The sequence below is a fragment of the Vulpes vulpes genome, chromosome 12, assembly GCF_048418805.1.
Source record: "Vulpes vulpes isolate BD-2025 chromosome 12, VulVul3, whole genome shotgun sequence".
Taxonomy (NCBI): domain Eukaryota; kingdom Metazoa; phylum Chordata; class Mammalia; order Carnivora; family Canidae; genus Vulpes; species Vulpes vulpes.
Window position 1 is genome coordinate 100,196,277 of NC_132791.1, and position 21,202 is coordinate 100,217,478.

At 41.4% G+C, this 21,202-nt stretch overlaps 1 protein-coding gene across 15 annotated transcripts in view; it reads left to right on the forward strand.

Moving 5' to 3' along the window:
* EXOC2 (exocyst complex component 2) overlaps positions 1 to 21,202 on the forward strand; it is a 214,910-nt gene that overhangs the window by 48,870 nt on the left and 144,838 nt on the right. For 9 of the 15 annotated variants that reach the window (XM_072729245.1, XM_072729252.1, XM_072729249.1 and 6 more), the window contains 4 exons: positions 1,411 to 1,587; positions 3,627 to 3,753; positions 16,521 to 16,634; positions 18,929 to 19,053. In XM_072729245.1, coding sequence (XP_072585346.1) covers positions 1,411 to 1,587; positions 3,627 to 3,753; positions 16,521 to 16,634; positions 18,929 to 19,053 — 543 coding nt within the window. Of the gene's footprint in view, positions 1 to 1,410; positions 1,588 to 2,946; positions 3,102 to 3,626; positions 3,754 to 16,520; positions 16,635 to 18,928; positions 19,054 to 21,202 lie in introns of all 15 variants that reach the window. The other 6 variants (XM_072729255.1, XM_072729257.1, XM_072729256.1 and 3 more) reach the window with 3 other exon arrangements.

Here is a 21,202-nt window from a genome sequence, read left to right on the forward strand (position 1 = left end):
TTAAATGCTGTTGCTAAAAAGACAGAATTCCATCCATGTATAAATAATGGCTGTTTTAGGAAGTGTCTGAAATTCATTATTTCAATAAATCCATGTTTAAAATGTAGCTGTATTTATTACTCTGTGGTTAACATAACATTCTTACTAAATAGTGTTTTAAGTTGTAACAAAAGATGACTTGAATCCCTTCCTACATTTTTTCAACGGAATTTGACATTAGTCGAGGTGTTCCTTGTATCTGGGAAAAAAAATGTAATTGCCACACTGGACTGCTGAGCAGTATAGAAAGTTAACTAATGAGAAAAGAAAGTGTGACGTGTCTGGGATTTGCTGCATACATTTTAGATTATTTTTTCCAAAAATATTTATTGTGTTCTGTTTTGTGGAAGTGGAAGCTACCAGGAGAGGGTCCGTGGTAGCGGGCGGCCTGTGCTCGCGGCGGTGCCGGTTCGGGGCCAGGTCTCGGCGCTGCAGCGGGCCCTGCCTCCCTGGTGGCTGCTGCCTGGGCTGTGACGTTTCCGCGGTATCAGGCCCGGGGCCTCCAGGCCTGAGTGTATGTCTGGGGGTGCTGGCTGCTCCTGGGGGCGGCGGCACTGGGGAGACCCCGGGGCTGCGGGGACTTCAGGGGGGGTCCACGTGGAGGAGAGGAGCCACCGGCTTCCCGGCCTGCAGGCTTTGCTCGAGGTACCCCCGTGTGTACCGTGGAGAGCTGAAAAGTAAGTGCCAGGAAAAGTAAGTGCAGATTGTTTTCAGGAAGATAGAGAAGTGCATTTTGAGGGAATGACATATACGTTTAGCAGTACACTTCAGGATTTCATATCCTTAATGTCGATTCCTAATGATAGCAATAATTTCCCTTCTAAAACCCATGAAAGCAATGTAAGATTCTCACAGGCTGAGGAATCTGGAAGGCCTACACGTGATTATCATGGTCATCATGTTTTGTTTTGTTTTTTTTTAAAGATTTTATTTATTTATGATAGACATAGAGAGAGACACAGGCAGAGGGAGAAGCAGGCTCCATGCGGGGAGCCCGACGTGGGACTCGATCCCGGGACCCCAGGATCATGCCCTGGGCCGAAGGCGGGCGCTGAACCGCTGCGCCACCCAGGGATCCCATGGTCATCATGTTTTAAATCCATCGATGTTTGAAGAAACTTAAATGTCATCTAAAGAAGTCTTAAAAATTAGAGGAAAAAGATTAGACAAAAATCAATAGAGACAGTGTATTTGCAAGTAACACTGGGCATGTTCAGTAGTAGAGGTCGGTAGTGAAGAGGAAATGTTATTTCTAGATCTATTTCTCACTCGTGGAAAAGGCCTGAAGGATTGTCTTTTCATGTAACAGACACATCTAAGATCTCGACTTTGTTCTCTTGGACTTTGTTACGTGCATGCTTTTGTTTTCAGGTCTGACAATCTGTGGGCATAATTGTCTCCTGACGGCAGAATGGATGTCTGCGAGCAAGATAGTATGTCGAGTGGGACAAGCTAAAAATGACAAAGGGGACATTATTGTCACGACCAAGTCCGGGGGCAGAGGAACCTCAACAGTGTCTTTCAAGCTGCTGAAACCTGAAAAAATAGGTATCATCTTTTTATTTTTAAAGAGGAAAGTGAAAGTGGGTTTTGTCTTTTAAAGTCTGAAACTGGCAGATTTGTGTAAAAACTTACCTTGTCTCACATCTCCTTCACTTAGCTTATGTTTATTTTGTCAGGAATGGGATATTGGTTAGCATTTGCATTACTTTTGGAAAGGCAGCTTGCTGAGGTAACATGGAAGCCCGAGGATGATGATCACGAGAGAACCGCATCCTAAATTCTTGATAAAGTCTGTTTCTTAGGCATTTGCTTTGCCAGTTTGGGCTCCTTGATCTTGAACACAGTAATTGCGTTTCTTTCTATTATGTGGTCGAGATTTGAGGTAAAATTCCTCCTCATTTGGCAGGAGTCAGCAGCGGGGGCATCTAATATCTAATGATGCTCCTGTTTCCTTCATTTGCTCCATCGTTCGAGGCCAGGACAAGTGTTGCCTGAGCACAATGTGCGTTTAGCTCCCCACACGGGAAGCAGGACTCTCGGTATCCTGTAGCGCTTTCAGTGTCCTTTCTAGGCCCTTAGCACCTGCTTCCTCATATTAGGGGCAGGGAGAGCTGGGTCAGAGGAGCCAGACTCGTCTGGGCTTCAGCGCCACGGGCTGTGCAACTGCATTTTTTTTTTTTTTTTTTTGTGGGTAAAAGTGAAACAACAGTATTACCTACCTCATGGGATTAAATGAGTTAGAGCATGAATGTAGGGTGCTTAGGATAGACCCTTACACAAGACTGCACTCCCATTGGTCTTGGCGGTCCTGTGACGTCTTGTACGTGGTTGATACTTGATGGATGTTTGTATCCGTAGGAATACCACAGGCAGAGTGAAGCCCAGGCCGTACTTCTCTCTCATCATACTGAAAAGGAAATGATTTTGCAGATTCTTTTTGTTTTCTAACCTAGAGCATAGAGCCTTCCCACAGCATTGTCTTCCTTAAATTCCTAGACTTTTTTTTTTTAATGAATGAATTTATGGGACAATACAAAATGGAATTTCATGACTACGTAAATACACATAGACACACACATACATACGTGTGTCTGCATATATATGCACGTACATAATATCCCTGTTTTTATTTACTCATTTTTATTGAACATCTTCAAAACCTAAAAATTGTAGCAGGAACTTGTTACCAGTTTTCTGGAGGAACTTAAAACATTTTTGCCAGAATCCAGCCATGTCTTATATCGTATTTATACAGCTGATAAAGGAAACTTATTTGAAGGTTTTAATCTTGTTCTAACACATCCTGCCCAAGTCCTAGCACACAGGGAGGGCTCACAGAACCTCCCTTCAGAGTGTGTAGACTTGAGCGTAGCCTCTAACAGAGCCCCCGTTGCCTTCTGGCAGGACTGGAGGTGCTGACGTTTGGGGCTCACAAAGGGCCATCCAGCTGGGAGTTGCCCGGGAGCAAGTCCCTGTTCCACAGCTCCAGCTGCCCCTGTGCCCACTGGCCCTTGGCCCATTTTCTGTTAGAGGCACTGAGGCTGCGCGGCCTATGCCAAGTAAGTGACGAAGAACTCCGGTCGCATAGAAGAGGGACCGTTTTCAGGTATCGTGGTCTGTTCACAGGGTCTGTTTCCCGTGTTTCCCGAGATCCTAGTCCTTTCCATTACACAAGCCATGCATTTCCTGGAAAGTATTTGACTGATTCCTTTATAAGAAGAACCGGTGGATATTTGTCGAATTAACCAAATTAATTTTACTGTTTATTGTTTGTAAAATATATTGGAAAAACACAGAGATTTTCCTCAGAGCCTTAGTCTGCCTTCTGTACTGAATATTGTACAGTGAGATCGTGAACCGACAGGTGTTATATTTGCCTTCTAATAGGTTCTTAGTGTTTTTAATCAAGCCGCCAGCCATTAAAAAAACAAAACAAAAAAGAAAGAAAGAAAAAACAGCTTTTGTGCTGTTGAATTTCTCAAAAGCTACCTTAGTGTGCACTTTGGATTCGGTCTTTAAAAAGTGAAACAGTAGGGAAAGGCTTAGTTTCTGTCTTATTAAGGATATGCTTCTCCTTTTGGTAGGTCTTTTGGATCAGTCTGCGGTGTGGGTTGATGAAATGAATTACTACGATATGCGTACGGACAGGAATAAAGGAATTCCCCCGTTGTCTCTGCGTCCTGCCAATCCGCTTGGTATTGAGATTGAAAAGTGAGTACCTCCTGCCCTTGTCCTGCCCTCGGTGTTCTGTATTGCTCCAGGGCTCTATGTACTTACAAGGAAAGAGGCAAACTCCGGACACATCCAGGGAAGCACAGTTGTTGGAAGACCAGTGTTATTTCTGATGCCTGGTCAGCTTTGCTGCCTGTGAATGTTCCAATTAGTTAAAATTTTTGGTGAAAACTACTTATCCCTTTAGTTTTTTGAGTTTACGTGTCGTGAAGAAGAGAAGTGTCTTGAAGTTTTTAAAAAAGTAATATTTTTAATGATATGAGAATTTTAATCTGGGGCTGGTGAGTTTAAATATTTAGATGGTACTTGAAATCAAACCAGAATTTTCCACGTGCTTGATGTTTTGGGGAAATATTTTAGAATAGTTAGGCCCACTGTAGTCTTTTGTTTACAACCCTTGCCTATGATTTGTGCTTAATCCAGACTCACTGTCTCAGAATTGTGGCAGGTAAATGAGAATTTTTTTCAAAATGTAACCAAATGTATTCTCGGTTGGTAGGACAGTGTTTTAGTAACTTTATGTGTCCTTACATCTTATTTAATCAATTCATCTCACACATTAATTGTGTCTAATTTATTCTCCAGCCTTGGTGACTGTGCTCGCGGAGTTATGTGCTGAGTGTTGCTCTATAAACACTTACTGAAAGTGACAAATTCGTTCTGTTAACACTTGAACCGTAGCTCTAAGTTTTTCTAGGAATGGGGAAAACTCTCTATTAACCTTTCTATGTTTAACCTTCAAGCCTACACCTGAAGACCACTAGTGATTCAAATAGCAAGCTGCTTTTTCACCTAGTGAGGTTTTACCTCCGGCTAACAGGAGGGAGCAAGTGTTTGTCTTGGGAATTCACCATGTGTTGAAAAATCCCGGGGCTTAGCAACTTTTAGCAGCTTGGACTGTCTAGTCACATCTTTGAACTCTTTGGCACTATGGGTCATGCTGGAGCCATTTTAAGGATCAAGTTTGAGGACCCAGAACGTCCAGAATGGGATGGTAATTGCTAGCTCTTTACTTGAGCACAGTTTCAAGCATGAATAGACTTTGCAGTTGCTATGAAGCCTTTTAACAGCCTCCTTCAATACGCTTGAAAGCCAGCTTCTTTCTAGGGCCTGCCACAAAAGAGTAGACCAGGAGGTCCCCTTAGATTGATCTTTCATAAGGAAAATACAATTTTATAAATGGGGACGGGGACTATAGGAATATTGTATGAATTTTGTATGAGCTTTATTTTTTTTTAAAGATTTTATTTATTTATTTATTCATTCATGAGATACATAGAGAGAGAGAGAGAGAGAGAGAGGCAGAGACACAGGCAGAGGGAGAAGCAGGCTCCACGCAGGAAGCCCGATGTGGGACTTGATCCCGGGACTCTGGGATCACACTGTGGGCTGCAGGCGGCGCTAAACCGCTGAGCCACCAGGGATCCCCCTTGTATGAACTTTAGAAAAAACTATCAAAGTTAGGATTAAATGGGGTGTTTACCATCATAAAACGGACCTTCTTCGTTTTCAGTTTGGCATATAACCTGCCCCAATTTGACTTCTTTACCTTCTCAGGACCTTTTAACTGTCTTTATTATTTCTGTTTTTGCTGCTACCCACCCAAGGCTTAGGCTTGAACTCTCTCTCTCTCTCTGAAAGCACTTTTACTTAATATGCGTCCAGATTATTCTTAGGGAACATTGGTAACAGCAGCCAGGAATAATGCCACTAAGAGTGCTTGGCCCTTTACAAGTTTTCTTTTTGTCTTCCCTGTGAGGTAGTCTAATTTAGTCTAGAAAAACTCGTTTTGAATCACAGCTCTCCAGGTTACTGGCAGGAGGACTTTGGGCGAGTTGCTTCCCTAGCCTTTGCCACAGTTTCCCCAGATACAACACGTAGTACCCGGTGGTTGTGAGGAGGGGGCGCGAGCTCTAGAAGAGTGCTGCTCCTGGCAGGTGCTTCGTAAGTGCTAGTCGTTATTACAGTGGGTCTTTGCTCTTCTTGCACAGTATACTGTTCAGGGCTCTACTCTGTCATTTAGGAAGACTGTCTCTTTTTAATGACTATTAAGATTTCAGGGTAATGAATCGTATTAAAATCTTAAAGCAGTATTATGTACCTTAACTTAACAAGTGCTTAATGGCTCTAAAATGAACAGTAGCCTTTCTTTCAAGCTATAACTTAAGTTTCAAATAATAATTTGCTCAGCCATGGGTAAAAGGTAAAATCATAACTGAAAAGGTAAAATCTGAAAAGGTAAAATCATAACTCTCATTCAAATATAAAATGAATGTATATTAAGATCATTCATTAAGGGGAAAGCCAGTAAAATGTTAAAACCATTTCAAAGGAGATTCCAGAGGGTAGACATAATAGGCAGCGAGGAACCCTAAAAGGTAGACTGGCCACATCTACTGCATGGCAGGCAGTTAGCTGCATCTTCACCTGACGGGTGTCTCTGTGGCCAGGGATCTCTGCCACCATCCGCCCTCCACAGGTGAACTTCCCTTTCTACAGCTGACTTGCAAAATAGGGACAGAGAAAGGCACAGATCCCTGTTGAATCCGAAAACACTGGGAAGGCCCTCCAGACAGTGAGAGGACGTCCAGGGGTCCTTTTGCACACTTAAACTCTTTTGAAATTTTCCCAGTAAAAGAAAGATGGGCTAGAGATACTAGAAAGCAAGAAAATGAAAGGTAAAAAAGTAGGAAGAGTTATGGAAAACAAGAGAATGTTTTTTGGCCCAAAGAATGCCTTTCCAGGTTCCTTTTTATTTTTTAAGAGTACTGTCAGGAAAGCTGCATTTATTTTATTGAATTCTCTGACCTCAGGTAGAGAAATCTTATTTTAGAAGAAGACAAAAGGAAAGGAAAAGCAGATGTTACAACAGTCACGTGGGTTTTATTTCCCTGGCTCTATTTTCTTTTATTTATTTTCTTTTTTCATTTTTATTTTTTTAAGTAGGCTTCATGCCCAGAGTAGGGCTTGAAATCACAACACTGAGATCAAGAGTTGCATTGCTCTCTACCAACTGAGCCTGAGTCACCCTCCTGACTCAGTTTTTAAATAAAAGCTTTGCTCCCTGAGAGACTGGTGTGCGTTCAGGTTAGAATCCCTCAGAGCATTCCCTTACTGGTTTTTATTTCTGTATATTAATGTCATTTGGCAGTTCCTTTCATTTAAAAAGTTGGGAGAGGATCTAATTTTAATTTTTTTTTTTTAAATATCATCGGAGAAGGAATAATAGGGCTTTAATATCACTTGTTTGTTGAAGTATATTAATTGGGAAGGTTTGAAGAATTGTGATTGCTTATTATAAAATAGGGATCCCTGGGTGGCGCAGCGGTTTGGCGCCTGCCTTTGGCCCAGGGCGCGATCCTGGAGACCCGGGATCGAATCCCACATCAGGCTCCCGGTGCATGGAGCCTGCTTCCCCCTCCGCCTGTGTCTCTGCCTCTCTCTCTCTCTCTCTCTGTGACTATCATAAATAAATAAAAATTAAAAAAAATAAATAAATCTTTAAAAAAAAAAAATAATAAAATAAAATAAAATACTGTGGTCCTGATGAATTATTATTAAAGTAGTGAGGTCACGTTGGAAGATGAGCCAGCTGCTAGCAATTGCGTGGTGACCATGTGTGCAGTGCTCTTCAGCGGACAGTCGTGTACAGTCCTGCAGTGTTGCGGCCAGCCCTCTGCGTAAGGGAAGGCAAGGAGGAGTGGCATCGTGTACTCTTCTGGTTGCTCTTTGGAGTGAGTCAGGGTCTAGTAGACTTTGTGTAGCTGTGCCCAGCAGGCACACTGTTGTCTTTCGGTGCAGGTTTAACGACTAGTGTCTATTGGCCTCCTTCGACTGCTTAAACCCTTCATATTCCTAATGTTTTCACTGATGTTGTGCACACGTGGTGCCTTGATACTCATAAAAATGTTACTGATTGCTTGGAAAAAGATGAACTTCAGTTTGAACTGAGACTAGGATTTAGTCATAAAAGTCTGTATTTCTGATTTGTTATGCTGATTGTCACAGATGTACGTGTTCTTCGCACACTTAAATTGTAATGGAGACAAACCATTTAGATTGAAAGAGAAGGTAAAAGGGTTCATGTTAAGTAAAAGCTTTCATTAGGTTATATTTCTTTTTTTTTTTTTTCCTTAGGCAGAGAGAGTGCGTGTGCCCGTGTGCATGTGTGTGGGCTCGGCAGGGGAAGATGGGGAGAGAGAATCCCAAGCAGGCTCCCTGCCCCATGGAGCCCGATGAGGGTGGGTGTCACAACCCTGACATCTGACCGAGCCAGAATCAGGAGGCTGACACTTACCCGACCGACAGCAGGTGCCCTGCTAGGTTATATTTCTTGAAAGAATATTTGTCTAACTTGAGGATGATGAGTAATGTTTTTAGACAGCGTACATATATGGGACAGAAGACATAAAAATGGAGCTTTGCCCTTGTTTTTATATGACCTGCAAATTTTTTGTGTGTGAAATAATTATGTAGGAATGGCTCTCTAGTCAATTGATGCATCGCAGATACTTGCTCTATTTCTACATGGGTTTTATTGGGCAATACAGATCTGATTTTCTTCTCCTCAGTTTGGTTTTTCAATAGAAAGGAAAGATGACCAATTTTTCCAGTACATTTGAAAACCAGAGGAACGAGTAGCAGAATGATTCTCAGTATGATGTAGAAGAGAAGGGCTTTGGATAAATTTGCTTCTTAGAAATTTTATCAAAACCAGTTCATGGGCTGTGATAACAGTGCCTAAGTCCAGAACCTGTCAGACGCTCCCCTCCAGAAACAAACCACACGACCGAAAGCAAGCTCATAATACTTAATACAACAGAATGAATACAATGACGTTAAAAATTGAAAGCAAAAAGAATTGCGAATAATATACAGTCAAAAGCAGAACATAAGCCCACGTTTACCGCGTTAGCCTCCCACCTTTCATCATCCTTCCATCTGCCAAATCAAGGAAGCACGTTTTCTTTAATGCAGTAACACTACCAACCAGGCCTCCCTCTGAGTGGGGTGGCTAGGATTTTTCTCAAAATGAATTTTGTCTTGCTTGTTTACAGGTCATTACTGCACATTGTTCTCACATTGAAAACAAATTCTGATGTGTTGCAAACAGTCCCGTTGTTTTGATATCCGAGCCCTCAGTCCATATGCCTGGGTCTTCCCAGGGCAGGAGCTAACCCTCATCAGGAGATTTAAATCTGAGCTCACACCGCCATCTAATGGAAAGCGTGTATTTTAGGAGCGGCAGGAGCTGTCAGCTACTGAAACTGTATTTTGATTTCTTAAAGAAAACATTTCATGAGTGCACATAGTAGAATGTGTTGCCGTCACTCTCTTACCCCATGGTGTTACATTTAAAGTGTAGATTTATTTTAAATTACTTAAAGTGAACCTTGCTTTTACTGAGTTGTTAAGCCATCACTTTACTTGGTGGATTACAGCCTAAAATCTAGTTATTGTGAACAGACATTTGAGTTTTAACTCTCATACTTGGTCAACTCCATTGACACAGTGCGGCTTCCTTTCCTAATACTGCATTGAGACCATTAGCAATTCTCTGCATCTAAATCAGTTTTCCCTTCTCTGTCCTTAAATTTATGTCTTTCTAGATGTGTAGCTGTGGTTCCATTTGATGCCTAAGAGTCACTGGTTCTTTATTTGACAATGGAAGTACCGGGTTCAAGTCTAGACTATTTACAAGCAGCCTCCTCACTGTAACACGGGAATATATAATTCACTGTATTGTTAGGACGATCAAAGGAAACGATGCTTATGGAAATAGTCTGTGAAATATAAAGAACTGAGTATAAAGAATAAAACTAACAACAAATAATATTTTTGAGCGTTTACTGTGTGTTAGAAACTATTAAGCCTTCTCCATGCATTATTTATTTTAATCCTCAGAATATTCCTAGGACGAAGATACCCTATTGTCCAATAACTGGGAACTTGGATTAAATAACTTCCCAAAGGTTATACAGACAAGTCTAGCAGACTTCTCAGATTGAACCCAAAGCCTGTGCTCTAAGCCACCACTTATTATTACCATCTCCCACTTAGATAATGCCGTTAGTCATCCCTGCTTTTGCAGACATGTACCCTGGAGAGCTTCATTGCTTCTAGGCATTGTCATCGTCGGGTTTTTTTGTTTGTTTGTTTGTTTTGGTTTTGTTTTGTTTTTTTTCCCCAGATCTTCTGTTTCACATTCATTTTGAGGTGTTTGTGTAAAAGATCAGTATAGTTAAACATATATTTTGGGATACAGTGCTGACTCAGGATGCCTTCAGCTGTAAGTAACAGAAAATGAAAACTAACTTAAGCTTAAACAAAAAATATTGCTATTTTCTCATAATGTACAAAGTCCTAAGGTGGTGGACTCCATTACTGGTTGAGTCAGTGACCTCGTAATGTCACCAAGGTGTGAGGAATCTTGTTGCTCTGTTCTGCTGCACTTGGCGTAAAACTGATTTTCTTTGTGATTGCAGATCGACTGAAACAATTTCTGGTATTGAAGCAATAATAACACACAATAAGGAATAATATAAGAATCTAATGTTGAAGCAATAATACACAATAATTAATAAAATCCAGTAATGTCTAGAGGCAAAAAGACACTATTTCTTCTTGATTCTCCTTCTTACAAGTATGGAGACCCTTCCCAGAAATGTTCCAGTAGATCTTTCCTCAGACATCACTGGTCAAAACAAGATCATTCAATAGATATATGCAAAGTGGGTACGATAAGCATGATTTGCTTAGGATAATTATTGACTCAGGGAAGGTATGATTGCACTATTGTGTGGGATTGTTTGGTCTGTGGGTGGAGAATGCATGTTGAATCACTAGCCAAGAGTGGACTTAATTGGGTGATTTGAGGCAAAATTGTTTGACTTCTCTCTTAGAGTCTTGTCATTTTTAAAAAAGATTATTTATTTGAGAGAGAGAAGAGAGCATGCACTCGAATGAGAGGAGGCGCCGAGGGAGAGAATCTTCATAAAGACTCTCTGCTGAGCAGGGAACCTACTTGGGTGCTCGATCCCACAACACACGCGGTCATGACCTGAGCCGAAACCAAGAGCTGGCCGCTCAACCGACTAAGCCATCCAGGCACCCCGAATTTTGTCATCTTTAAGATAATTTCTGTCTTATAAGTCTCAATATTCTTCTTCCAATTTATATTTATTTAGTAAGGTTGGTAAAGGAGTTTTAATGTCTTCAGTAGGAAATCACTGTAAAGTAAACTCTGTCTCAGGGGTGATTTTGAAGAGATAAGTAGAGTGAGTATTTTGCCCAAGAGACCCACTGCTTTATAAACTCTACTTAACTCATTTAGGTGCCTGAAGGAGCTATATGTATAAGAAATAGTAGTGCATGGGAAATAAGATAGTGGTAGGCAGAGAAAGACTCAGATCGCAGCCTGTGGGGCTCCCTGGTGGAAGCACATGGCCTGTCCCGGGTCTGCAGTGACTCCTCACTGCCCACACTAATGCCAGAGCTCAATTTCAGGATCGTCGGCCCTCTTCTTCTCACCCTGCCCTGCCAGTGGCTTGGTGCACCCATGATGGAGGAGAGGAAGCTGTGGAGCCTACGGAGGCCTGGCCATGCCCACGTGCTTCTCATATCATCAGGAGACTCCACTGCTAGTAATGTGGCCAGGCCCACGTCTGTTCCCTCTTGAGGAGGAGGGAGATAGGGAGGGACCTGTGGGCTCATGTCCTAGAGCCTTACCAGATATCAGGTCTTTATCTTGTGATAAGACAGTTCTATTTATATTTGTAAAAATAACAACTGGGCACATTGTTAGTGAGATGTTTCTAAAGTGTAAGCGTCAGGTGAGTTCTAAGTATGGGAAGTTGTAGGTAGCTACATATTTGCATTATTCAGTATCACAACATTAAGCATTTTAACTGTTCAGGATTTGACCTTTTTCATATGTACTGTGTATATCCAGGTTTCTCGTTTGTTTGTTTTGTTTTTGTGTGTGTGTTGTTGTTCTCTTTATGTATCTTCAGCTTTCTTGAAGCATAGTTGACAAATTTCTAAGATACTTAAAGTGATTTGATAAATGTATACCTCGTGAAAGGATTCCTACCATCAAGTTAACTAAGGCACCTAACACCTCCAGCACCTCACTTCTTTCTTTCTATGTTTCTCTCTCTTTTCTTTTTTTTGGCGGGGTGGGGAGGACCCTTTAAATAGTTCTACTCTTTTAGCCGATTTCAATGATAGAATACTGTGTTCCCAACTCTCGTCATTATTTCACATTTGAGACCTTACTCATCTTATGGCTGAGAGTTTGTATCCTTTTACCAACCTCTTACTTCCTCCACCCCGAGCCCCTGCAACCACTTTTGTGCTCTCTGTTTCTATGAGTTTGACTTTTTTTTTCTACTACCACATATTTTTTTGCAAATCTGGTGAAAGGTTTATATTTCTTATATCTAATAAAGGGCTAGTGTAAATTTGCATATTTTATAAGGGGTTAATATTCAAAATACAGAAAGAACGCATACAACTCAGCAGCAAAAAAGAAAAAAAAAACAATCGATTAAAAAATGGGCAGGGGAGCCTGAATAGACATTTTCCAGAAAGGTGTGTAAATGGCCACCCGGCATATGGAAAGGTGAAGTCCATGATCATCAGGAAAATGCAAGTCATAACCACACTGAGATATCATCTCACAACTGTGTTAGAAACACAGTCATAAAATAGTCAAGAGATGACAGATGTTGGCGAAGATGTTCCCTGTGTCCTGTTGGGAGGAATGCAACCTGCTGCAGCCACTGTGGAAAACGGTGGAGATTCCTCAAAAAAATTAAAAATAGGACTGCCATGTGATCCAGCAGTTGTACTTCCGGGTGTATATCCAGAGGAAATGGAAACAAGATAGTGAGCTAGCTGCACCCCCATGTTCATTGCCGCCTTATTCACAATAGCCAAGCTGCGGAGACAGCCGAAGTGTCCTGAGTGGATAATGAAGAAGATGCGTGTGTGTAATGGAACGTCATTCAGCCACGGGAAGGAGGATGTCCTGCCAGCGTGCAGCGACCTGGAGCTCACCGATCACACAGAAAGACACGTGCAGTTTGTTCGTTTTTAAGTGTGTTGGCCATGATTTAACTACCCCCCCGCCCCCAACCGCCAGGGCTGTAGTCTCAGTCATCTCACCAACACATATAACTGCTGTGTTTTGGGTTTGTGTCTGCGTTTTGTACTTGTTTCTTTTCCTTGCTGTTATTGTATCATACATCCTTTCTTGATGTTGTTAATCCCTCTTCACGCTTCTGTCCAGATTATGGGTAGGGAACCACCCAACCGTCATAAACTGCTGGGCTTGAGTGAAGGATAAAGAAGTTCACAGAGTCCCTTTTTGCTGCTTTTTTGGCCAGCTGTATCTTTATTTTTTTTATTTATTTACTTTTTTAAGATTTTTATTTATTTATTCATGAGAGACACGGAGAAGCAGAGACCCAGGCAGAGGGAGAAGCAGGCTCCATGCAGCGAGCCCAATGCAGGACTCGATCCTGGGACCCCGAGGTCACACTCTGAGCCAAAGGCAGGCGCTAAACCGCTGAGCCCCCAGGTGTCCCTTTAATCTGGGAGTTTGCAGCTGATCCTTGTTAGAAGAGGATTTCACATAGTTGAATAATTCGTCAAGACTGTTTAATAGTAGGGATTTAGTTGGTATCATATGATTCTGTAGTGCTTTTTGGTTTTGTTAAGATTATTTAACTTTTTGAGCAAGCGAAGTGTTAGAACTACACAGAATGCCAGTTCAAGTATCAAGTAGAAGTGAAGTTGACAGAAAAGTGGTAGGTATTTCTCCGTGCACTTTTCCGATTCATCCTGCTGTGCTTTCCCGTTTAGACGCGAGGCCCTTGACGCAGCACTCTGGACAGACCTGGGGGCTGTGGCCTGTGCGTATCCGAAGGAAGCGTTTCTAGCTACTGAGCTCGGGCCCAGCACTTTCTGCTCAGGCATTTATCCCCCCCCCCCCCAAAGTTTTAGCTTGGAGGCATGATGTACAAATAAATAAAATGAGAAAAACTTCCAAAGGTGACAGGATTTTATTACTAAGTAAAGTATCAAACCGGCAAGAAGAAGCCAAGCCAAAATACGCTTCTAAAAATGCAGAGTTCTGCGGGTCCTTCTCGGAGGCCCCGCCTGGTAAGGATGACCAACAAGCCTACAGGACACACACGCCCCCCAGAAGATTCAGGCTCTAGGCTTTTAACCTCGGAAGCCGTGGGTAATGCTGTGCGATTGGCCTCGTCTGTGAGTCAGTGACCGAGGTGACGCCACTGGGGGCCCGTGACCCCCTTGAGGTCTCCTCCGACCTGTCTGTTCCTGTGGTGCTCCGCAGGGCTTTCTGCCCCCCTAATTGAAAAAAGAAAACATCATTGTGAGAAAGGCGAGTGTAATAGACCGTGAAGTGGGTCTCTTTCTCGACTGAGGTACTGACCCACTCGATGTTGGATCCTGGATTACGGTGCAGGGTGTACAGAGGAAATCCCAGGAAACTGCGAAAGGACTGAGGGAGCCAGGAGCACACGGACGGGCTGTGCTAGGCTGTGAAAGAGACCCCGGGAGCGGGGCACGACACTAGTGCACGTGGGCGGGAGGATGCTTGGGGCGGTGAGTACCTGATGGGACACAGCAGGCTCCAGGCTCCCTTAGGGGCTGCCCACCGCAATCCACGGAGCCCATCCCAGAGCAAGGGTGCTTTAGGTAAGGACGGAGCCTTGGTGTGCGCCACACTGTGTGGTTTCTTTTTTAAATACTTTTAATGATATATCTTTTTTTTCTTCTTCATTTTTTTTAAAGTTTAAATTCAAGTTGAATTTACATAGTGTAGTATTGGTTTTAGGAGTAAAATTTAGTGATTCAACGCTTACATGTACACCCAGTGTTGATCACAAGTGCCCTCCTTAGTGCCCATCACCCAGTCACCCCGTCTCTCACCCACCTGCCCTCCAGCAACCCTCGGTTTGTTCCCTCTAGTTAAGTCTTTTATGGTGTGCCTCCCTCTCTGTTTTTATATTATTTTATTTTTCCTCCTCTTCCTCTGTGTTCATTTGTTTTGCTCCTTATCACATACAAATGAAATCATATGGTATGCGTCTTTCTTGGGCTGACCTGACGTAGCGTAAAACTCCCTAGCTCCATCCATGTCATTGCAAATGGCCCGATTCCATTCTTTCTGAAGGCCGAGTACTATCCCATTGTGTATGGACACCACATCTTCTTTATCCATTCCTCAGTTGATGACATTTGGGCTCCCTTCATAGTTTGACAATGCTGCCATAAACATTGGGATGCACGTGCCCCTTCTTATCAGCATTTTTAAAGATTATTTATTTATTTATTTGAGAGAAGGAGACAGAGAGGGAGAGGGAGAAGCAGGCTCCCCGCCGAGCAGGGAGCCCGATGTGGGGCTCCATCCCAGGACCCCGGGATCATGACCTGAGCCGAGGGCAGATGCTCAACCAACTGAGCCACCAGGTGCCTCCTTATCAGCATTTTTGTACCCTTTGGGTAAATACCTAGTAGTGCAATTGCTGGGTCATAGGGAAGCTCTGTTTTTGACTTTCTGAGGAACCTCCATGCTGCTTCCCAGAGTGGCTGCTCCGGTTGGCATTCCCACCAACCTCACTGCTTAGTTTCTGAATTGAGGCCATGTTTGTGGTAATGTGGCATCAAGTGTCTCTCATATGAGAGTAGAAGTCATTGCACCTGCCCACGTCTTCTTGTAGGGTGGTGACAATCCCCACTCCCTCAATCTTAACCTGAATACACTGGGCTGCGGAACAGTACCGTGTCCTGTCCATGCCCGTGAGTTCGGCGTATCCACTGTATGCGGCTGGGAACACACTTCAGTCAGAGGGCACAGCAAGATCAAGGAACGAAGTAAAAATCAGGAGAGTATAATCCCTCTGAAGTTGCTAAAAGCCTCAGTTTTGGGGATTAGAGTAGCCGGAGTGAGTCCTGACAGATAAGCAGGTTCAAATCATGGACAGACTTGACTCTCTTGGAGACTTGGACTTCCTCCCGCACAGATAAGGGGATGGGGTGTGGGGAGGGCCACGAGCTCATAAGCCCGTACCAGGGTTTGCCCTTGTTCCTTGTGCTCGTGGACTCGGCTGTCTCACTTCCAGCATGGAGCCTGCACTGTGGTTGTATTTAATTATTATTTGAACAAATAAACTGAATGGTTCAGAGGTTGACCATAAAACTGTAGGCAGGAAGGTGAGCTCCAGGTAAGGTATTGCCTGTTATAAGCTTTTCTTGTAATTATTCTAGATATAGACATATAAATATGAGTATTTTATAGTTAGCTCTAATTTTTATCAGTAGGCATCAGTGTTTTTAAAACAACCTTCATATAAGTCTTTAACAAAAAGTGTTTTAACAAACTAATGTCCTTAAACTTCATTGTATCCAAATTCTGATTTTTATCCCTTGAATAGAGAATGATTGCATATTTGTAGATCTAAAGTATCCACTCAGCCTCTTTGAACTCTATAGTGATGTAATTTCTGTGTTTTAATTTCTTATATATATAAAGTTCACATGAGAAGAAATCAGCTGCAGTATAGGAGATGTATTTTGTATTCACGTGTAAACACAGCCTCCATAATGTGTGGTGTATAACTGTCACGCGTATTATCCGGTACTGCAGGATGTCTGCTGCATCATTGTGGCAATAGCACCCAGAGTGTACTCTAAACCTTTCTTTCTCCCTTTAGGAGTAAGTTTCCGCAGAAGGACTTAGAAATGCTGTTTCCTGGAATGAGTGCTGATTTCACGAGTGAGAATTTTTCAGCTGCGTGGTATCTTATAGAAAACCATTCAAGCACCAGGTCAGTGGATGTCGGACTAGACTCTGCCTGTTTTCATGGGGATATGCCTAATAGGATCATATGAGACTGTGGCTTTTAGGTCGGCCTCTGCCGCGTAGGAGTCCTTTGACTTTGAGTGAGCTCATCAATATCTCTGGGTGTCTTTTCCCTCTTTTATGAAATGGTATTATTAATTAGCAGACCCATATCGTCTGCCCTCTTACTGTTTCTATATGATTCACATTTGTGCAACATATTAAAACTTTGTGGAGTCTCAACTGGGTACCTAAACTGATGTGTCTAAACGTGACTTCTCTCTTTCAAATAACAAGACTTTCAAGTCCTGCTGTAAATTAGCAGCATACCTCCTTCCCTAGAACAAAGGAAGATGACTTGACCTGCCATTTTGCAAAGATTTGCCTTAAAATTAGCTGAAAATAGTGAAGGTCATATCTCCAAATTGAAGTGTTCCCTCTTTGTCTGCTAATCACATTTTACCACACTCTCTACAAGAGCATGTCTGTAACCTTTTGCAAGATTGGTTTAAACAATTATATTTAGTAACAGCGTTTGAATAAATGAATGGTTTATTGCTTAAAATTTACATTCTTGAGAAGTCAACTTGTTAAAATACACCTTAGGAGACATTTTTCCTTCACCAGCTAGAATGAAAACCATTAGAAAACGTGAGGAAATTGGGGGAGGGAGGGTAAATCCTGATAGATTTTTAAGATTTATTTTTAGAGAAAGAGTGCACCCATGTGCACACGTATGTGTGTGGCAGGAGGGGCACAGGGAGAGAGAGAGAGAATCTGGAGCAGACTCTCCCCTGAGTGCAGAGCCCAAGGCCGGGTTCTTTTTTTTTTTTTTAATAATAAATTTATTTTTTATTGGTGTTCAATTTGCCAACATACAGAATAACACCCAGTGCTCATCCCATCAAGCGCCCCCCTCAGTGCCCGTCACCCAGTCACCCCCACCCCCCACCCTCCTCCCCTCTACCACCCCTAGTTCGTTTCCCAGAGTTAGGAGTCTTCATGTTCTGTCTCCCTTTCTGATATTTCCTACCCATTTCTTCTCCCTTCCCCTGTATTCCCTTTCACTATTATTTATATTCCCCAAATGAATGAGACCATATAATGTTTGTCCTTCTCCGATTGACTCATTTCACTCAGCATAATACCCTCCAGTTCCATCCACGTCGAAACAAATGGTGGGTATTTGTCATTTCTAATTAATGGCTGAGTAATATTCCATTGTACACATAGACCACAGCTTCTTTATCCATCATCTGTCGAAGGACACTGAGGCTCCTTCCACAGTTTGGCTATTGTGGACATTGCTGCTAGAAACATCGGGGTGCAGGTGTCCCGGCGTTTCACTGCATCTGTATCTTTGGGGTAAATCCCCAGCAGTGCAATTGCTGGGTCGTAGTCAAGGCCGGGTTCTATCTCACAACCTTGAGAACTTGACTGGAGCAAGAGCCAGGTGCTTAAGTAAGTGGCTGAGCCACCCAGGTGCCCCAGTAGTGACACATTTTTAAGATCAGTGTCAAATCTTTCATTGCAAAAGAAGATGGTTCTAATTTTACATTGTGGATGTGCTGTTTCTATTACCGTGAGTCAGAACTGATCTCTGTTTTATGTGTAGGACTATCATGACACCGAGGAATAGATTCAGAGCTTTATAGCCAGATTTTGTTAGCTTACCTGGAAATAAAATTTCTGAAACATAGACACCCATCAGTTTTCCTCTGTTCGAGATATAGGGAAGAAATATTTTTGTCTTTTTATGTATTTAAATTGTGAATAGACCCCCAAGTAATTTCACTGTTAATGACAGAGGACTGGGTCCTGATGTGAATAATGACATGCTTAATTTACACGTGGAATACGGAAATGAGCTTATGGAGCAGTTCTGCCTTAGGTAACCGAGATAACCCCTGCACTGATGTATGTCTGCCCCTCGGGGACGTCAAATTCAAGACTCCTTACCTGGCGAATCGTACATATGACGTCTATTGCTTATAGAAATACTCACGTGTGTTTACTTCTTAGGGATCTGACATATTTGGAATGACCATTTGAGGGCTACAAATCTGTTTTATAGTTGCTGTATTTTTGTCGTTCATAATAAAGAGAAGATTTAGATTTCGATGTAGGGAAGAATTTGAAAGCTTTTTGTTTTCATCTGGTTACGTATTATATCAGTCTGTGAGTTCCTTAACTTAGGCCTCAGTGTTTTGCGTTTCATGCATTGTCTTCTTTTTTGCTTTCTAGGAGTCTCAAACTTTTGGGTTCTTAATTTCATTTCAGTTTTGAGCAGCTGAAAATGGCAGTCACCAACCTGAAGAGACAGGCTAACAAGAAGAGCGAAGGCAGCCTGGCGTATGTGAAAGGAGGTCTCAGTACTTTCTTTGAAGCCCAGGATGCCCTCTCAGGTAAGGTGACCCTCAGAACCAGCTGCTGGGGCTTCCCCGCGGAAACCCGACCCTGTGCTTGCAGAGTGTTTACAGGCTGTGACATTCAGTCTGTATTTATAAGAGTAGAGATCTAAAATGTGCCATAAATATTTGTTGCAGACCAGGCTGGAATGTCTTTGAAGGCTTGATACTTTAAATATTTGTCTCTGAGGCTTTTGTTGACCCATTGTCCATATGTGAAATAGGAGACTACTTTGCCTCTCCATGATGCCCAACCTCCCGGGCCGATAAGAAACTAAACCCCGATAGGTAAAATTCTAGAATTTAAAAAATCCTTTTGTAGCCCAGCCATCAATATCTTGCACGTGTGACTAATTCTGTATCTGTGATCCTGTTAGTGTGTTTGTTCAGTTTGGAAAGGACTGACTGATAATAATGTGTCATTCCTTTTAGGTATCATCCCATGGGCCCCCTATATAATAGTTAAGTGTCCACCATCCATGTCGTCATATTTATATAGGAAAGAAATTATATTAAATAGAAATAGCACAGCTTCAGACATTTCAGGGAAAGAGGTGGCGTAGGTATTTTTTTTCCTCCTAAAATTACCTTTAATTAATAGAAATCAAATTAGCGTTTAGTAAAAAGTAAAATATATTAATAAAAGCCTAATTATTTTTAAAAACAGAAATACCTATAACTAAGTACATCTATATCTGTCTTTCTATCTATACCTGTAACTTTAAGGGTAGACTAAGAGGCTACACTTTTCTTCAGTAGGACTTAATTATTATTATTATTTTTTACTTTGTATTCTCAAAAGTATAGATGTCCTTTTATTGTTTTCAAAGCCCTCTCCTCCCGGCTCCACAAGCATGGTGGACTCCATCTGTACAGCTCTTTTCTTGCCAGGTAGAAGTTAGGTTTCTGAAGGAGTAAACTCTGAACACCTAGGAGGGAACAGAGAAAGTAGGTAGTTTTCTTTGGTAAACTCTGTGCCCTACCCTTTTTGAAGTGACACTTTTCTTTCTTTCTTTGTGCTTATTGATATTCTAAGTTGTCAAAGTCACTATGTTAACAATAGAAACCTGAATGTATATGCACAGAGTTTAACGTTATCAAATAGAATTAAGTCCTTAATTCCCTAGTAGCTATGCAAATGATAAATTTGCCATATGTGATTAGCATTTCCCAGAAATTATCATAACTTAAAATTATTTCACTTAACAAAAATATACGCTTGACTTTTTTCTCCATTCTTTTTTTTTTTTGACATATGTATTTGTATACACATGTATATTTTTTCCTGGTTTTAGTTTTATAAATAGCTTCAATCCTGGTAGATTTCAAGAAGTCTTATTTGGCACATTAAAGTTAGATGGTCTCATTTATCACATTTGCCCTAGAAGCATATTGGCAATTTAATGTTTAACAAAGATAATTCTGACCATCTGCTTAATCACATAAGCAGGTGACTCTATGACATACAGAAAGTGATTTTAATAATAAATTCAAAAAGCTCAGATACACACACATCTCGCTTTTTCTATGTTTTGATGTAAATGAAATGTATATTACAAAAAACAGTAAACAGATAAATAATAAGCAAAGACTATTTGTAATCCCATTGTAGAGATAATGACATAACCTTTGATGTATTTTCTTTTGATCTTTTTGTCTAATTGTCTAATATAATCATATTCTTTTAAACCTTTAGAAATTTTTATTTTGGCCTCTCTCTTGTAAGCAACAAGTGGTAGGATTTTTATATTTTTTTTACTATTTTAATAGAAGAATTTAAGCCATGTACATTTATTGTAACTGACACCTTTGTTCTTTTGTTTTATTTTGTATTTTTGCTTTTCGTTTTTCCCTTTGTGCTATATAGACCATATTGGTTGCAAATCTTTCAGATTTGGAAGAAGTGTTTTAAAGTTCTATCATAGGTTGTCTTTTGACTCCTGTTGTGTATGTCAACAGTTTAGGACATATTTATTTCTTATGCTCCTTCCTTTTTCCTCATCTTAAACTGAAGTTATAGACCTGTCTTTTTATTTTACCTTTTCTTTTGCATTTCATTATTATGTTTTTAGATTTATTTTTTTCTTTTGCAGTTAATTTTATGACATATTTGCCATAATTAAAATTTACTATGCAGTTAATTTTA